Genomic DNA, 20,375 nt, shown 5'->3' on the forward strand with positions numbered 1-20,375 from the left:
GGCTAAACACCTTCTGAGACATGGATTGTTTTTTCTTCTAGAATCTCAGAGTGTCTTCCCATAGTAGCCGTTCTCTACAGCATCTAAACCCATAGTAGCAGGCAATGCCAGGGGAAGGAGTTCTTGTCCTAGTACTATAAGATCTTTAAATGTTGTAGCAAGGAATCTCTAATCTAATGACACATCTGGATTGCCAAAGCCTTATTTGTTTATGTTTCCAGTCAATCCTATGCTACACAATGCTTTTTTATATTATCCATCTTCCAAAGCTCCTGGACAGGTATGGGGATGAGAGCCTGGATTAAGTTCTGAACGTGTGTTGAGTCTATAAAGTTTTTTCTGCCTGCACAAGGTTTTAGGAATGGGGAGATACACAGCAAGGACAATTCAGTATTTGCATGTATGCATACATTGCACTGGATTCCAAGTCCTCAGATAATTTTTAAAAAATATATCTGGAACAAAACACCAGCCAGAGAAACAGTGAGGCCGTTGGATGACAAAGGAATAAAAGGGAGATGGGGAGATGGAAGAGAAGCTCAATGACTTCTTTTTTGTTCTGCATTCACTGTGGAACGTGTGGGCCTGTACCCATGCCACAGACTCTTTTTTTCAGGAAGGGAGTCTGAAGAGCTGAGCCAAATTGAGGTGACCAGAGATGAAGTTCTAGACCTATTGGGGAAATTAAAAAAGGACAAGTCTCCAGGTCCTGATGGCATACGCCCAAGAGTTCTTAAGGAACTCAGATGTGAGATAGTTGACCTAAAACGGTAAAGGTTTCCCTTGCTTGAAAGTCAGTTGAATCTGACTCTAGGGGGTGGTGCTCATCTCCATTTCCAAGCTGAAGAGCCAGTGCTGTCTGAAGACATTTCTGTGGTCATGTGGCCAGCATGACTAGAAGCCAAGGTAAACAGAACACTGTTACCTTCCCACTGAAGCAGTACCTATTTATCTACTTGAAATTTCTTGCTTTCAAACTGCTAGGTTGGCAGGAGCTGGGGCCAGAGACAGGAGCTCACTCTGTCATGCGGCACTAGGGTCTTGAACTGCCAAACTACCTACCTTCCTTTTTTTATTGACTCTCCTAAAAAGGAGAGAATTTATGCTTTTAATATCAGAAAAAGGGAAGGTATATAGAGGGATTAAGAAAAGGTTGGGTGATGCTTTCATTAGTATGTTAATCTTTTGTTAGTATTAAACCGATCTTCTTTTGGCTTCTTCTGTGAGTTGTCTATCGTCTTTCATCTTAACCTGTAAAAAACAATAACTGTTAGTGTATTAGTAGTGTCCTTTTGGCTTATTGTTAGTAAAGTGTTTTCTTGCGCGTTCCAAACCGATCTTCATGGTCTGGGCTGCCTCCCTTTTACGTCTCTCAGATTGTATGATGAACCTTTCCCCGCTCCTTCATCTCCCAGAGTCTTGACTTCCCCCTCCAAGCCGCTGTCTCTGTCACTGTCCAATTCTTCCCATTTAGCGAGTGCTGCCTCCTCCAAGCTGGCGTGTCTCTTCAAAAAGTCTTGAGCTTTGAAAATGGAGTTAATCTTCTCCCTTTTGTCCTTAAACTGGAAGGTAAGTCCTTCTGGAATCAACCAGCGATAACTAATTTGATGGTTTTGCAAGAATAAGGTCAGTCCTTTGTATGCTTTCCTTTTCATTCGAATTTCAAATGGAACATCTTTCAAAATCCTGACTGACTGCTCTCCAATCTTCATAGGTGTTGAAGAAGAAGCTCTCAATATTTGATCCCGAACTTTCTGCTTTGTAAACTTGACCACCACTTCTGCCGGCAGGTTATTCAACCTTGTAAAGTTGGAATAGGCTCTGTAAATCAGATCCATTTCCTCGCTCATTTTTTCCGCTTCCCAGCCGGTGAGTGTTGCCAAGGCTTCCGCTAAAATGTCTCGGAGATCTTCTTTTTCCTGTTCTTTTATGCCCTGAAATCGGAGAGTCAAATTTGATTTTTCCATTTGAAGCATCAATAACTTTTTATCTTGCATTTCTTGATGTCTTTCCATTTTATCCACCTTTTTCTTGACCTTTTGAGGCATTTTTGCGCGATTTCCTCCATTTTTTTGGCTGTATCATTTAATTGTTCTGCTGAGTATTGAGAACACCTTCCATATTTGTCAATGTTTGGTTGATCTTTTGCATTTGTTCCAGCAGAGGGCGCAGAGGATCGCTCTCTTGTTGATTGACAGCTGGCTCCAAGAGGTGGGAGCCAGCACTGGAAGTTCCTTCGGTCTTCTTTGCCGGCTTGTCCTGAAACTTTTTCTGGCTCGACATCTTGTTTTTTTGTTTACTTTTTAAAAGTTCATGTCGCGCAGCTACAAAATGAGATTTCCTGTGTCTCTTCTAACAATTCGTCAAGAGGTAACACTGCTCCTTTCAATTTTCACTCCCCCCTCTCTTCCTTTTAAATCAGTCTTTGTTACACAGGGTGGTGGTGGGGATTCACCTCCCTCCTCCCTTGCGGTTTTTCGAAAAAGGGGGGGAACGCGCTCGATTCTTTTTCTCCCGTTCCGACTGGCAACTCACAGTTTTAGCCGAAAATCTTCTTTTAAATGCTCATCCACTTAATCACCTGGTGACGACCGGCGGCTACGCTAGTCCCCGTGCGGGGCACCTGTGCGGCAGGAGATTCTGAGGAGAACCGAGGAGCCCCCCCCAGGACTGGAGGTCGGCAACCCTAATAGAATGCGCAGAGCCATCCCTTCTCTAGCATGGAGCCAACACAAGTATTTTGGGCACTTCAGTATCTGGGATCTAGCCTGTGCCTAGCAAGGTCCAGAGTCAGATCCACTCTTGAAAGAACAAGCTCCTTAGACAGAAATGATTTTTTATTTAATGAACAGGAAAGAGATCAAATGAAGTTAAGCAGTTCAGCATCTTAACCTCTGAGCCACCAGTTGATCTACTAACCCATATATATAATGTATCACTAAATCCAGCCACCGTACAAGAAGACAGGACACCAATGTGACACCAATTTCTAAAAAGGGATCCAGAGGGGAACCAGGAAATTATAGGCTAGATAGGCTAACTTTTGTCCCAGGCAAATTAGTAGAAACTGTAATCAAAGATAGAATTTTTAGGCACTTAGAGGGACAAAGCTTGATGAGGGAAAATCAGCATGGCTTCTGCAAAGCCAAGTTCTGCCTCACCAACTTTCTGGAGTTCTTTGAGAAAGTGAACAAGCATGTAGACAATGGTGACCTAGTAGACATTATATACTTGGACTTTCAAAAGGCTTTTGACAAGGTGTCTCACCAAAGATGCCTGAGTAAACGTACTGGTCAAGGATAAGAGGACAGGTTCTCTTATGGATTAAAAACCGGTTAAATGACAGGAAGCAAAGACTGGAATCAATCGACAATTCTCACAATGGACAGAAGTAAGCAGTGTGGTCCCATATTTAATTTATTCACAAATGATCTGGAACATGGGGTGAGTAATATAGTGATCAAGTTCACAGATGACACCAAATTATTCAGGATGGTGAAAACCAAGGCAACCTGTGAAGAGCACCAAGAGGACCTCCACAAACTGGATGAGTGGGTGACAATGTGGCAACTGAAGTTCAGTGTTAGTAAGTGTAAGGTGATGCACATGGAGAACCCCCCCCCCCAACTTCAAGTATAGGCTAATAGGGTCTGAACTTGCTGAGACTGAGATGGGAAAAGATTTTGGGGTGGAAATGAGGAATGAGGAAAGGCTGAAGAAACTTGGACTTTTCAGTTTAGAAAAGAGATGAGTAAGGGGGGGACATGATAGAGGTTTATAAAATTATGCATGGGGTGGAGAGAGCTGACAAAGAGAAATTTTTCTCCCTTCCCCAAAATACTAGAACTCAAGGGTATCCAATGAAGCTGATGTGCAATAGGTTCAGGACATACAAAAGAAATACTACTTTAAACAGAGAGTGATTAAAATGTGGAATTTTCTGCCACAGAATGTAGCGATGGCCACAGGAAGAAACAGCTTTAAAAAGGGAGTTGATAGATTCATGGAGGATAATTCTATCAATGGCTACCAGCCACGGTGACTGAGGGGAACCCCCACATTCAGAGGCATTAAACCTCTGAATCCCAGAGCCAGGAGACAACATCAGGGGAAGTCCTCAGCCTCTATGCCCTTTTGTTGGCCCTCCAGAGGAACTGGTTGGCCACTGTGTGAAAAACAGTGCTGGACTAGGTGGACCACTGGTTTGACCCAGCAGGGCTCTTCGTATGTTCTTATGTTCTTTTAATTAGTGTTAGTGCCAGAACAGCTGAAACTATGGGTTGTAACTTATAAATATTCGACTGACATTCAAAAAAGGAAGGGCCATCTCACCCAACTCCTTTCCACATTCTGACCTCCCGTCCAGCAATACCTTTTCATGGATACATGAAACTGCATTATACTGAGGCATATCATTGGTCTATCAAGCTCAGTATTGACTACTCTGACTCGCATCAGCTCTCCAGAGTCTTTCACATTACTTACTATATGAGTCTTCCAACTGGAGGTGCCAGGGAATGAACCCCAAATCTACTGCATGCATATTAGATGGTCTACCATTAATATCTTCCCCTCCCCTCATGGGGAAGGGAGATGGCAGGGAAAGATCACCATGGGATACAACCCTGTAGTTGCAAGTGCTTCAGCAGGGAGGACAGGGTATAAATCAAATAAATAAATAAATACTCTACTACCAATTCTTCATTTGGTGCCATGGCTTATTTGTGTGATGATCACTTCATGTTTCATCAAAATATCTTATACAAACTATAGAATAAGTACCGAAAATAGTTTAAGTAGGTATAATGTCAAATTAAGGCATCAAACCCACGTATGATATGCTGATGAAACCATGAAAAGAGGACTGATACTTTTCAAACTGTGCAAGAGTGGAATTTATGATGAATTTCAAGCTGGGAGACCTTCAGCAGGAGCTAAGAAGGGAAATACTGAAAAATGTAGAGCAGCTTATTAGGTGTCATGCCCTGCCTGCCCCCCAGGGGGTGGGCTGCCCTTTGCCATGGTGCCTCAAAACCTCAGAAAGAGAGGAGGGGGGTTATTTCACCCTGCTCCTCCTCCTCTCAGCCCTCTGGTCCCCTCTATAACTGGGACTCAGTGGCTCTCTTCCTCCCTGGCCTGTCAGCAGGAGCCACATTTTATTTCCTCCCTCCATCTGTCAACCCTGCCTCCTTTCCTGGTGAATGACTGCTTCCCCTGTCCTTACTCCTGGTGATGTGGGGGTTGGCTCGGAGCCTGCTGGCTCAGTCCCGGGCATCACCCACCACCACCTACCCCTGAGCATCTTCCATGCCTGCCTCACCCTTGGCTGTTCTGGCCTGGCTGCAGGGAGCATTGGACAAGCTACTCTCAGCTCCCATCTGTTCCCTGCTGCTGGGGCTGCCTCCTCTGCTGCTGCCACTATCTTGTTGCCAGAGCTGGGCGGCAGCAACGGCATCACAGTCTGGCTTTCTGCTGCTCGCTCACCCCATCTCCCAGACGCTGCTGCTGCTTGATGACATATGGGCCCTGCTGTTGCCCCGGGTGAGGGGCCTCTGGTGCTTCTCTTCCAGACCTGGCTGCAGTGGGCGTCCGGGAACTCTGGGCATCAGGGCCACCTGCAGTGCTACCTGTCTTCCTGGCCCCTTTCCCATCTCATGGGTTGTAGACATGGGCAAGTCTAGGTGCAGGGCTGTCCTCTCCAGCTATGGTAGCACCTCCCACCCGGGTTGCTCCACTGTTCTCCCCAACTCCAGACACAAGGCTAAACTGACTAATAAACCCTTGGTGATCCCAGCTACATCTGTGGACTGCAGTTGTGTTTCAGCAACCATACATGGCACATATTTTCTTCAAAATGTGCATGCTGAGCTCAGTGGAATCTCAGCCTGGAATACGTAGTGCAACTAGTAAGCTTTAGTTTTGCATTTCCTCTTGTTAAAGAGCAAAAAACAATGTGCTTGGCATGGAAAAATCCTATTAAACCTTGCTGCCATATGGTATGTTTCTTATAAGCTGTAAAAAGGACTATTCTTGCAGGTCGTAGCTTTCTGTTTTACATGTAATCATCCCCCACACATAAATTATGTTTCTTGGAGGTATAAAATGTAAAATGATAAAAGCAGTATCTTTTGCTTACAAGTAAACAACTCTCCAGGAAAATACTCTAAGCAAACTTTTCAGACTCTTGTTAGTAATGCCAAAGGGATCATTTCTATGAAACTCTGAAAAAAAATACTGAGCAATTCTGAAGAGCAATCACTCATTTAAGAGGATGACAGATATAGTGAATACAGCTAAAGATAGCTCACCAAGTTCTAATTGCCTCATTCTGATTTTTCAGGTATTTTATGGCAATTGTTTTCTCATAGTCAGGCAATTACATTGCAAAAAGTACTACAACCTCACTTAAGGATTCTGCATTAATGTATTGGGAAGTAGTGAAATTATTGATTTTCTAGCAAATTTCTCATTTTTCGCAGCACACCTTCTGTACACCAATAAATAAACCCCACGTTTCCACCTAATGCTAAATAAGACTTCAGACATAGCTATCCTTTAACATGATCACAAAATGGTCACTTTGACCTGTTTTAGATTTTGTAGTGGTTACATTTTTAAAAACTGATCTTAATTCTGTTTTACATGTTGAGATATAAAACAGATTCCATTGCCAGAAATATGATTACACTAGTTCTTTGTCTTATGAACAAAACAGTAAGCTGGTGTACTTAAGTACATCAAAAATAATAGTAGGGAAACTGGAAATCATGTAACACTACCACCACCACCACCAACATGCTGAAATACTTCACTCTAGCACATCATACTTTCAAACACTTAGTTTCAATAGTGGTATAAGTTTATTGTCTTAGCCACAGGCCATAACATAATACATCAGACTATAAAATGGTAATGTAAACAATAAAAATATCAATATACTCCTATACTCCTTCTACTTTGCATTAAATACTAAACTCATTCTGATTTTCCTTGTTGCTAAGGCAAATAATGCCATTCTGCTAGAGACATAGTGGTCAAGGTCCGAGAGTAAAAATTTGACCAGATCCAGATCAGAGAGTCCATTACACTGTGGAATAATAGGGATGATGTACTTTAACCTAGGGGCTTCATGCCATGGGCATCTCAGAATATAATGTATAATATCATCCCCCATATCACAAAGACAAAGTCAAAGGGGGGCAGGGATACCGAAGAAACATCCAGTCCTGATCATTGAGGGCATGGATTGAAATCTTAAAGCTTACGAGGACATGTGGCAGGAGAGGCGGCGGCAATGGCGGCGGCGGAGTTAGCCCTGGCGACCCAGCGTGCGTGAGGCTGGAGGGAGGCGGAGTCGTGGTGCTTGGTAGCATGGCGACGCGGCACGGTGGAGCCTGCGGGACAGAACCAGAGCTGCGGCTGGCGCGTTGCCGAGCACCGGGTGAAGCCCACTGGAAGGAGCCGCGGATTAAGACCTGTTCTGGGTGCCAGGAAGTGAAGAGCCGAAGAGCTGCCACGGACTGAACAACAGCCGAGCCAGGAACCGAGCAACAACTGAGCCCGCGGCCGGGGTGCTGGTAGGTTATCACCCCCCCATACCAATAATGTGGCCCTAGTTAGGTATAAACAGTTGTGTAAACCGCTCAGAGACCCTTTGGGGTCAGAGCGGTATAGAAGTCGAAAATTAAATAAATAAAAGCCAATCTTAATTCTAGGCTGGTTAACTTCTCTAAATACAGGGACCTACCGTGATCCCTTTTAAAAAACTTGAATAATGGTGCCGTAAGACAACGTGCCATCACATCCTGATACATAAGCCCATCCTTTTTGAACACCCATTCCTTCAGTTCCCGTGCTTTGGTTTTATTCCTTAATAGATCATCAGGAATTGAACATTTCAATTGAATCGAGGCCAAATGGTCACCTAATCTCTTGGAGGCTTTCAGGTGCAAACTAAAACTTAAACCCCCCCAGGGAGTTTCAGTAGTGTATAATACTACAGATAAATTCCAGTTACTAATTCAGTTGTCATATTTCCCAATAGTCACTAACACACACAGACACAAACCCTCCCTCTTCTGCATGCCCCTGTCTCAACAAATCATTTGCTACTGACTGAATTAAATTGTAGGTAAAATCCAAAACATATTTTATTTAGATTATTTATATTCTGCTTTTCTCCATAATGGGGAGGACACAACTTGCCCTCGTCCATTTTATCCTCACAACAATAACAACTGTATAAGGTATAGGCTGACTGGCTGAAGATTACCTAGTGAGCTTCCATGGATTCAGATCTGAGTCTCCTTGAGCCTCAGTTCAACCCTTTGAACACTACACCAAACTGGCTCTGTGGCAAGAATTTCTACTGAGTCAGTGGGACCAAAGAAAAGAGATTCTTGTGACAGATTCTAGAATAGCAGCTGCTGCTCATGCTAATTTCTTGGTACTCATGATCAGCATGGTGATAGTTGTGTGCAAGCCAATGACATGTTCCAGTCTCTACATATATTGGGTTGTATCCAGGAATTCTTCTTTCACCAAGCAAAAAATCAAATGCAGGAGAATTCCTCTTATGAGACAGAGATACCAAGCCAAATATTTCCTCTGGATCACTCTTCATATCTCTTAGACCCAATCCAAACTTAATATGAAAAACAGCTGCTTGATTAGCCCATTCCCAGAGGATCAGGGCCCTTAATTTTTTTTTCTTTCTAAGCCCTAGCCCTGCAATCAGAGGAACATTCCGCACTCAGTGAAGGGAATCCTAGGATCCAGCTCATTGACTTTTATGCACTATTCTCATGGTTCTTGTCATCTGTGTTCCCCCAAATCCTGCCTCCTTAAGCAATATCATGGGGGTCAAAGTGGGTACTGGAGTAAAGTTCAGTTAAAATCATCGTCTTCCTACCTCACAATTGAAATGTCTATTGTGAGGGGTAACAGAGATTAGGATCCTTTCTCTTGAGAAAAGGGAGAATATTCTTGATCACAGTAATGTTCAGTAATATTTTAATTACAGTAACTAGAGATAAGACTGCATAGTGATATCTCTTGGCGCTTAAAAATGGTATGGGGTAGTTTTGGGGGTAGGTTGTCATCAGTATGCTGACAATACTCAGTTCTATATATCATTGTCCAAATCTGGTGACGCAGTGGAGGTCCTAATAGCTGCCTGGCTGCTGTGGTTAACTGGCTAAGAGTGAAGAAATTGAAATGAAACCCTGAAAAAGAGAGGAGTAATGCTGGTTTGGAAGGTGGAAAGCTTGAAGGACTCCCCACTTTTGATGCATCTCAGCTGCTCCTTGCTGACTCACTTAAAAGCCTTAGGGTCATACCGTATCCAACTTTATTGCTGAAGAAGCAACTTAATGTAGCTGCAAAAAATACCTTCTTCCAATTTAGCCTTCCCTGTAAGATGGCCCCTTGAACTGATATGGCTGATCTGGACACCTGGATCCACACTACAGTGACATTGAGTCTAGATGACTATAATGCACTATACAGTGGTCTCCCCTCAAAATCAAATCAGAAACTCCAGTTGGTGCCATGGCTCTGTCTGCTTCGATACTTCCCCCAGTCAAAAAAAGACAGCCCCTTTGGGTAACAGTGCCATCCTATAAATGGCCCAAATCAGCTGTCCATACAGGTGCCTTCTCCATTGTGGCCCCCACCTTGAGAAATTCAGGATATCCACCCATTGTGGGCTTGTATAGACATTTCCTTGGGTGGGCCACCTTTTAAAATGAACATTTTTTTGCAGATTATTGAGATTCCCCCCAATACAAGAACTTCACCTCAATATGTAAGCATCTGCTCCTTTTTTTTAAAAGGAAGTTTCATCATTTATGTGGCTATACTAATTAAGAGTTTTATTAAGGGTTGATCTTTTAGCATCATTTAATAGTCTACTTCTAAACTGACAACTGTGTGATTCATTTTGAGCTGCTCTATGTTTTATGTTTCTATGCACTGGTTGGGTTTTTAAGGCTGTTTTAATTTTTTTAATTTTTATATTTACTAGAGTCTATTCTGTAAGGCACCTTGGGCAGGTTCTCTAGAAAGATGGCATCAAAAAGTTTTAAATAAATACTAAAGTCTGATCATAAAGCAATAGAAATAATGCTTCACTGTATCACTAGATTCCTTCACAATATCACGGGACATGGTATTCATAATCTTAGAGAAGCTGGTACAAGCTGCCTCAAGAAGGAACACTGCACACAGGAGAAATTACAAAGCACGTGTGTGTGTTAAGTGCTGTCAAGTCACTTCCTACTTATGGCGGCCCTATGAATTAGCAGAGTACACATACTGTTATTAACCAGCCAGTTTGGTGTAGTGGTTAAGTGTGTGGACTCTAATCTGGGAGAACCGGGTTTCATTCCCCACTCCTCCACTTACACCTGGCTGGATGAGCTGGGGCAAGGCATAGTTTTGTCAGAGGTGTTCTTGAAAAAAGAGCAGTTTCTGTCAGAGCTCTCTCAGCCCCACCTACCTCACAGGGTGTCTGTTGTGGGGAGGGGAAGGGAAAGGAGTTTATAAACAGCTCTGAGACACCTTTGGGTAGTGAAGGGCGGGGTATAAATCCAATCTCTTCTCTTCTTCTTAAAAATGTCTGTTTTAAGAACAAGGTACTGGATTTTTACACCAACTGAACTGACACGTTTGCCAGCTCAACCATATACACTATTGCGAGCCTGAAGTTGGCAAGTGGTTGGAAACTCATGGGGCCCCCCTATCTGATGAAGCCATGACCTCACTTCCAGTGTGACCAAGAAGTGAATTCATCACAGGGGTGATGTTCCAGCATTCAATCCTTGTTTAAGCATAGAGACCTGGGTGAATATTAGAGCATCACCTGACATTATGTTGTCACATCTGGGTTACACCAAAAGCGACCTCATGGTTTTAGTGTGGCAGTGATCATCCATCATATCATTGAGCATTTTGCCTCTACTACCCAGCTGACTAGTGGCAAGTAGAGCTGGCAGGGGTGGGAGGTTTCACATCAAAGTAGGGCTGCCAAGTCCCCCCGGGGGGCGGATTTCCCCCCGCTTTGGAGGCCCGATTTCCGCCGCGGTGGAATCGGGCCCCGGGGGAAACCCCACCCCGGCGTGCACGTCACCCAGAGGTGATGTGATGACGCCGGGCACGCTTGGGGCGGGGCCACAGCCATCTGGCGCAAGTGCCTCGTGAGAAATCGCCCTTGGTTTCCCTAACCACACATCTTGACAGCAGGAAAGGAAATTAAAAAAACACAAGAAACAAAACCACATCCACCATCTTTTCTAAGGTTTCTAAAAACTATACACTATCTAGCATGATTAAAGCCTCAAGATGAATTAATTTCCAACCCCCTCCACATCCTCTACCTTCAAGTAACATGTAATAGTTATTTAAAGATTGAAATGGTAAATTGGTGACATAAAAACTGCAAATGAAACCAACATCTGAAAAGTTATACAGGCATCAAAATAATAACTTAGTCAGATAGGAATTCTACAATTTTCAGCAATTTTCATTGGGTTAAAAGAAAACAAAAACATTATAAGGTGGAACAAACTGTGAGCTGTTTCCTGCCTTCCTCTGGCTTATGAAACCGCCCCCCCCCCCACACACACCATAAAGCTACTCATAAGAAGAACATGAGAAGAGCCCTGCTGGATCAGACCAATGGACTAGATCAGTTCATCTAGTCAAGCATCCTGTCTCACATGGTGGCCAACCAGTTACTCCTGAGCTACCTTCCATTACTTCAAAGGATATTGAGTGCCTTTATTCATAAGGAAGATTATCTGATTTTAGTTGATTTTAATGTCCTTTTTCGACAGTTGCTCTGGGCTTTTGGATCTCCCATACAGTGGTAACAATGTGTACTAGGAATAAGGTCTTGTGGAACTCAGTTGTATCTACAGGCACCGTGCCAGCTTTAGAGTCATTCCTACCACTATATTTGCTTGTTTTAATCCCATTTTAATTCTGCATCTCTGCACAGAATAAACAGTTCTTCCCTCCTCCATTTGATCCCTGCAACAACCTTGTGGCTGAGAGAGAGCCCAAAAGTAAGCTTCATGTCTGAGTGAGGACTTGAACTCAGGGTTCCCTGGTTCTAGATCAGCAACTACGGACTTCCTTGGTATATCACACAAAAGGTGCATTTACAAGGGTTTCATTCCCTACTCTTATCTGATTTTTAAAACTTTGTTCCCTAAAGAACTTCTAACATTTCAATGGCAGAAAATCATGCTGTAGATTTCATTTGGCATTTAGAACAGTAACTGCAAAAATGAATAGGGAACTCGAACTGTATGAAGAAAACTAATTGTGATAAAACCCGGTAATATAAATTCACCCTACAATTACATGTTTCCCTTTATCATGTTGGTTTAGAAACAAGTCCTACAGATTTCCATGTTTTTTATTCCCAAGTAATTGAGTCTTGTGCCAGTTTACCAGCTCAGTGAGATTTCTGCTGTGGTCCCAAGAACACTTTCCTGTGTAGTTAATCTCAGTTCAAACCCTTTAGTGTATTCGTGCTAATTAGAACTATTAGAATTTCATTCGATACCTGTAATCAAAATAGATATTTCTCAACATACATACTACTATTTTAAAAGATAATCAAAATAGATATTTCTCAACATACATACAACTACTATTTTAAAAGATTTGGTATGTGTGACATTGCTTTCACTGTCTGAGCATACTGTATTCAAATTAAATAAAGTATGAAGCAACAGTACAATCCCATCTTGTCCATGGGGTCGCGAAGAGTCGGACTCGACTGTGCGACTGAACAACAACAAAAAAGATGTTTAGCTGACCTCTAGTGGGGAAGATAGGTAATGCACTTCTGTAAGATCAAGATGGGTAGCCTGTTAGTCTGTCTGTAGTAGTAGATTGTTAGTCTTTAAGGTGCTACTGGACTCTTGCACTTCTGTAACAATTTGATATGTTTGCCTCTGAGAGTAAAAAGAATTAGCCTCTTCCAATCCGGAAATGCATGTATCCAGCCCATTCCTTCCACCAGCAGTGTCCCTAAGGTCCACTAATGGATAGATAACCAATTGTTAAATAGAGATACTAAGAATGCAGATGCTGCCTTTTGCACCACGGTATAGTGGAAAGTAAAAAGGTAAAGGTTCCCTTGCTCGAAAGCCAGTCGAATCCGACTCTAGGGTTGCGGTGCTTATCTCCGTTTCAAAGCCGAAGAGCCAGCGCTGTCCGAAGACGTTTCCGTGGTCATGTGGCCGGCATGACTAAACACCAAGGCGCACGGAACGCTGTTACCTTCCCACCGAAGTGGTACCTATTTATCTACTTGCAATTTCTTGCTTTTGAACTGCTAGGTTGGCAGGAGCTGGAACTAGAGATGGGAGCTTACTCCATCATGCGGCACCCGGGTCTCGAACTGCTGAACTACTGACCTTCCACAGCCTGCAGTTCAGCATTTTAACCACTTGAGCCACCGCAAAAAAGTAACTAACTACAATCTAGGGAAATGGCCAGCTTGGAAGAAGAAAGCAAAAGAAGAAGAAGAAAGTATTATAACCCACATTCTAACGTCTTGAGCATGGATAGAAGTTGGTTTTGCCAATTTCTGAAGAATTTAGCCCCATGGAAATATGCTTAGGACCACAGCATAAAGCTGTAGAGAGACCGTTTTTTAAAAAAAGGTGCCATGTCATGTGCACACGCATTTTATTTGACCACTGTCATCACCAATCAGAACAGGATTTGTAGAACCTGCAAATTGAAACTGACCATAGTTCTATGAGTGTGCATCCCAAGGGCAAGTGTGACTCTGTCATACTGCCTTCAGGCCTCTGAAAAAGACTAGTCTATATCTAGCCTAAGCTGAACTGAACTTTTAGCCATGTGAAAGCAATTCAGAGAATGTAAATACATATTCTTTGTACTCCTTGTGCAGGTCCTCAATGCATATCTGGCATCATTTGGAGATCAAGATATTTCTAATGCAAAACATATACAACAATATATGCTGGATTACACCACTGTTTTCAATATTTTATAAGGAAAAAAAACTTTTAAGAGATTTGAAGAACCAGAAATATTTACCTTCAGTTTTTCAATTTCACCTTTGTGTTCCTTCTTTAAGTGCAAAATAGCCGCATGGTATTCTGGAAAAGAATGAAACCACTTGTAAGGTCGATTATACAAATAAGACTGAAGTTGCAGTGTAAACCCGTTTGACAGCACAAGGCTATTCAAAATGAATCAGGTCTGGCTGTTGACAATAAAGGATGGTACACAGATAGAGCTGGTAGCATGGTCTTTTGTGCAGACACATTACAACACTGTAGCAGCCCAAAGCACTGGATTCGGCAAATCCATGTTTCCATTTCTTAATTCTTAATTAATTAATTAATAATTGATCCATTTCTTAATTCACTCTAAACTTTTGATCTGGTATTCATGACTAAAATAGTTGTAGAAACAAATATTTTCCAGAAATCTATACATATGCAACACATTTAAATGAAATTTGAAAAAGTGTGTACGCACATGAAAGCTCATACCTGGAATGAACCTTTGTTGGTCAGAAAAGTGCCACTGGACTCTAAATTTGTTCTACATTTAAATGACCTTTTATATAAATAGTTCTGTCCCTTCTCAAGCAATTGCCAACTACTACTGCCCATGTAAAACAGGGAAATGGGGAGTGCGTGCATGGAAAATGAGTGAGCAGCATCTAGGAATGTTAATGGAGTGTGGTGAACCATTTGTGTGAGGGCATTTTCATGCACAGGATCATTGAAAGGTATGCAGGAGCAAGTATGTGTGAGGAAACGGAACAGTACATAGCAGGTGTTGCCAAAAACAAGCTCATTTGCAATGAACTGCAGCATTTATGTTTGTTACTACTGCTATTTATTATCATTGTTAATGTTAGGAATAGTTTTAAGTGTCTAATATTGCACTAGGTGTTAGACTAGATAAAAAGGAAACAAGCCAATGCCTACAATATACTATAAAAACAAGGTAAAAGAGATAGGAAGGGAAATGATTAATTAACACTTATTTGGTGTAGTGGTTAAGTGCATGGACTCTAATCTGGGAGAACCGGGTTTGATTCCCCACTCCTCCACTTGCACCTGGCTGGATAACCTTGGGCAAGCCGTAGTTCTGATAAGAGCTGTTCTTGAAAAAGAGCAGTTTCTGTCAGAGCTCTCTCAGCCCCACCCACCTCACAGTGTGTCTGTTGTGGGGAGGGGAAGTGACAGGAAATTGCAAGCCGCTTTGAGACACCTTTGGGTAGTGAAGGGTGGGGTATAAATCCAATCTCTTCTCTTCTTCTCTTCTTCTTAGTGTTGGGTGCTAGTATTGACAATTACAGCCCAGAGATCTTATCATTTACATGACACACAAACACACACATACATGCACAAAAAGCGCTGTGCTGGAGGGAAGTCAGAGGAATGATTTTTGTGGATAGGACAAGCAAGTAAAGTGGGATCAGAGTCGAGGCAGTCTAGGGTTAGGGATTCCACTCCCAACCTTTGATGGGGCGCCACTGGTGCCAGTGTCAGAGGTGAGGAGTTTGGGGGTGCTCTTGGATGCCTCCTTAATGATGGAGGCCCAGGTAGCAGCCACTGCTAAGTCAGTCTTCTTCTATCTTCAGCTGATTAGACAGCTGGTTCCCTTCCTTAAACACAGTGACTTGGCAACAGTGATCCACATGATGGTCACCTTGAGATTAGACTACTGCAATGCTGTCTACATGGGGCTGCCCTTGACCCAAATCCAGAAGCTACAGCTGGTGCAGAATGCAGTGGCCAGGCTTTTGCTGGGTCTCCCTGTGCGGGAGCACATTCAGCATGCGCTGAAAGCACTGCACTGGCTGCCTATAGCATACCAAGTTTGCTTCAAGGTGCTGGTCAAGGGTCTGCATACCTGAGGGAAGATCTCATACCTGAGGGATAGCCTTTCCCCATATGTTCCTCAGAGAGCACTGTGTTCAGGGTCTCAAAATCCTCTGGCTCTCCCGGGTCCTAAAGATGCCAGGCTGGCTATGACCAGGGCTAGGGCTTTTTCTGTGGCAGCTCCGCATCTTTGTCGGATTCAATTTCAGTCAGCTCAGTCTAAACCAACCAGCCACGGCTTGTAGCACCAGGTAGCACAGTTCCTCAGGGCCTGTAAGACAGAGCTCTTCCACCAGGCATTCAATTGAGGAGCCACACCCAATAGTTGAATATAGGTTTAAGACCCTATGCCTTGGAACTATCATCGGCAGCCTGTGCCTTGGCAGCATAAATTGAAATTTAGTACAGGACTGAGATAATAGTTCTAAAATCATTGCTGACTGGACCTCCATTGTGACCGATTTCAATATTGTGTCCCACCATCGCATATGTAATATTGTACTAGCACTTTATAAATGTTTTATTAATGTTGATTTTTATTTGTTTTAATCTTTTTATGTAAGCCTCCCTGAGCCTGCTTCACCAGGAAGGGTGGGGTACAAATTAAATAAAATAAATAAATAAATACATTCTGAAAAGAAGGAAAAGTTTGAGAAAGAGGATTATTGAGAGTGAAGGACTGTGATACCTCAGTCAGAAGTAATTAATATACACCATTTTATTCACTGAAGAGACAAGTAACAAAACATCTTGTAACCAATACACGTCTTGTGCAAATAAAGCTTTATCTTGTTTATTGTTAACCCAGTCATATGCTGTTTAAAATATAAGTGTCTCATCCTCAGTGTTGAGAAATAAGAGTGATATTTGCTTTATGGATTTATATTTGCTGCCAAGCACTACATGAACTGTGCACACACCCATAGGCTCAAAGGAAGCTGTTCAAATTACTCAAATTCGAAGACTGGAATTAAATTCCTGGTGGCAGTATGAGTGAGAGAAAGCAACAAGAAATTTAAAAATACATCATACCTAACCCACACGAATTAAAAAAGAGGTAGCATGATAACATACTTCAGCAGTAGAGCGGAAAGGCAAATTTACCGTTTGAAATGATTACGAAATGGATTAAAAATAAACCACCAAGTATTACACTATTTTCATATTTAAAAAAATAATGTGGCACACTTAGGATACTACATACACCTCTGGTCTACATATCATTGAGAAGAACACTGAGTAGCAAGGAAGCATTTTTCGTATAAGAGAGATTGCACTTGTCTTTTTAAAAAACTTTTTAAACTACAAAGTTCAAAATTTGGACACCTGACATTACATTTTGTGAAAATCTACTTATGCTATTATCCCTATCTTTATTACAACAGTTATTCCTGCTACACTTCAACCTGATTATTAAGCACTACAACACACCTTATTTTAAAACATTTTATTTGAAAAGGTGTGTTCTTCCAAGCCCAGATTTGTATATGCTGCCTTAAAGGCAGTAAAATTAACATTATATCATTTATCAACTACCTTTTTCCTATCAGTGGCCTCCACCCATGGGACACGTGTGGGAGGGACATGTTAGCTTTTCTTTCGTAAACCGCAAGAAGAACAGCTCTTAGCTACTTGATGTGAAAAGAAGGTAAATAACAGTGCAGCCTTATGCAGACCTAATCCTGTCTAAACCAACTGATTTTCTCTCTTGAAAATCTATTTCAGTGTCTAGATACTTTTTTAAAAAAAAACAAGCCAAGCATTACTGCTAATGTAGTTGAAGCTGGTTAATTATCAATCAGTATCTAATAACATAGACACATGAATTATCTGTGGGGAAACCCTGGGTCCTCCAGCTCTTGAATGGTTCACAGTTCTGCACTAGGGGTGTGCAAAGAAGAAAAAGAAATGCTATTTTTTGGGTCTGACTATATTGAACCTGAAAAATATTGGTTTTTCCCAATATCCCAATATTCCCAAATCCCAATACTGGTATGGTATTTGGATTTGATAAATATTTGGGGTTCCCAAAATTTTTCAGCTTCATTACACTCTATGGGGATCATTACAGTCAAGGGTTCCCATCTCTCCCTTATAATAAAGCAGTAGTGGGGACCAACGTTCTAAAATGCCCACCTTTAGTGTTTGGCTGGAAGAACTGCCACTCAGAAGACACTGGCTGGGTTGACTGGCTGCTTTGTGCAAGGTCTTTTGCATATGGAAGCTGATTGGACTTCACTCCATTCCACACCTCAAACTCCCCCCCCCCCGCAAGGCAGTTGGAATTTTCAGTTGCATATGGGAACTACTGTATTCTGAGGTAACATATGTCCTCACTCACAACACATCACTTCCCCTTTAAAAGAAACAAACCCAATAACACAATCACGCCACACCACAAAGAAGACAGATCACACCACAAGCAGAATACCACAAGGCAAAAAATGATAGGAAAAGGTGCCAGCAGTCACCCCATTACTGCCACAGATGGTGTGATGTGTGTGTGTGTGGGGGGGGGTTGTAAAGACAGACAGGCAGATAAACGTTGGCTGATGGTTGCCAACTCCAGGGTGGAACTCCAGGACATAGGGTTGCCAACTCCAGGTTGGAAACTTCCAGGATATTTTAGGGATGAAGCCTGCTGAGGGTGGGGTCTGAGGAGGAGGAGGAAGAGGGGGACCTCAGACAGATACAATGCCATGCTGCCCACACTCCAGACAAGCTGTTGCCAGTCTCCAGGTGACAGCTGGAGAGATCTTAAAGCTTTGGTGCTACTTCAAAGTTCCCCAGGAGCCCAAAACAGAGTAGTGTTTTGGAAAATCTTTAGGAATTGTTTGGTGCATTTACGATGGGGCTCCTGGGGAACTATTGTTGCCAATCTTGGCCCAGCAGCCATCAAACCATTCTCTTCAACCCCCTGCTGTGCAGCTGACTTTCCCCTAGGGTTGCCAATCTCCAGGTGGGACCTGGAGATCTCCCACTGCTACAATTGATTTCCAGATGACAGAGATCAGTTTCCCCTGGAGAAAATGGCTGCTTTGGAGGGTAGACCCTATGACATTATACCTGCTGAGTCCTTCCGCTCCGCCCAATGCTGCCCTCTACAGAATCCACCCCCCAAACCTCCAGGTATTTCCCTCCTTAGAGCTGGCAACCCTACATTCCCCTCAGTGCCTGTTGGTAGGCAACTAAGCTTGGTCCTGTCACCTACTTTGGCCTTTGGGAGAAAACACATTGGGGCCAGTCCTGATAGGGTTGCCAACTCCAGATGGGAAATTCCTGGAGATTTGAGGGATGGAGCCTGAAGAGGGTGAGGTTTGAGGAGGGGTGGGACCTCAGACAGGTACACTGCCATAGACTCCACCCTCCAAACCAGTCAGTCCCACATAGGGAACCATTGTTGCCAATCTCCAGGTGAGGGCTGGAGAGCACTCAGAATTACAACTGCTCTGCAGAAGGGAGGGCAGAAGTCAGCTGAAGTCAAAGGGGCAGATAATGGTAGGTTGATGGTTAGCTGGGAAGGAGATGGGGTTGCCAACTACATGCTGACAAATTCCTGGGGATTTGAGGGATGGAGCCTGGAGAGGGTGGGGTTTACGGAGGGGTGGGACCTCAGATAGGTAGAATGCCATAGACTACACCCTCCAAACCAGCCATTTTGTCCTGGGTAACAATTGCTGCCAATCTCCAGGTGAGGGCTACAGATCACTCACAATTACAACTGCTCTTCAGGTAGCAGAGATCAGTTCCTCCGGAGAAAACAGTGGACTCTGTCATTATACCCTGCTGAGGTCACCACAGCAAATTGACACTGTTTGCCCAAAGCCAGAGCACTCCCCAGAGCCTCTTTCTAGATCTCGTTGTATTGCTTTCACAACGTGCTTTACTGCTAGTAGGGTATAATGGAGACTCTATCCAGAGATAACTGGGGCTCTGTGGTGGATGTTTTTTGAAATAGGGGAAGCAAATTTGCAGCATAGCTGCTGGAGCCTCTCCTCAATAAACTTCCCAAGTTTCAAAATGATTGGGCCAGGGGGTCCAATTCTATGAGCCCCAAAAGAAGATGCCCTCATCCTTCATTAGTTCCACTGGGGGGGGGAAGCATTTAAAGGGAACATGGTCTCTTTAAATGCCTTTTGCAAGCCACACTGTGAGTGAACTCTGAAGCAGCAAGTTCACCCAGAAGGCGTTTAAAGAGAAGGCATTTGGAAGGAGGGGGCTCAGACATTTCAGATAGCTTTTGACAATACTGAGTGTTGAACGCAAACAGCCCTGCAGCCGACCGATGAGTGAGTCCGCCCCAGGCCAGCAGACCCCAGCTACAGCCCCGTCCAGCGCGATGACGACCGCGCTGGGGCAGGGAGGCCTGCTGCCGCCCTTCGATACGGCGCGGCCGCAAAAATGGGGTGCTTGGGTTCGAGGCGTAAGGTCCGCGCTTGTGTACTACAAGGTAACGGACGAGGCACAAAAGAGAGGGTTCCTCCTCGC

General features: G+C 43.2%; 1 protein-coding gene across 1 annotated transcript in view; it reads right to left on the reverse strand.

The window, feature by feature from the left end:
• The window catches only part of FMN1 (formin 1), a 242,427-nt gene that overhangs the window by 142,556 nt on the left and 79,496 nt on the right, over positions 1-20,375 (reverse strand). Inside the window, exon 4 of the mRNA XM_015424121.1 lies at positions 14,083-14,144. Within this exon, the coding sequence (XP_015279607.1) occupies positions 14,083-14,144 (62 nt within the window). The remainder of the gene's footprint in view (positions 1-14,082; positions 14,145-20,375) is intronic.

This window comes from Gekko japonicus, unplaced genomic scaffold (genome assembly GCF_001447785.1).
Source record: "Gekko japonicus isolate JY-2015 unplaced genomic scaffold, Gekko_japonicus_V1.1 scaffold1081, whole genome shotgun sequence".
Classification (NCBI taxonomy): domain Eukaryota; kingdom Metazoa; phylum Chordata; class Lepidosauria; order Squamata; family Gekkonidae; genus Gekko; species Gekko japonicus.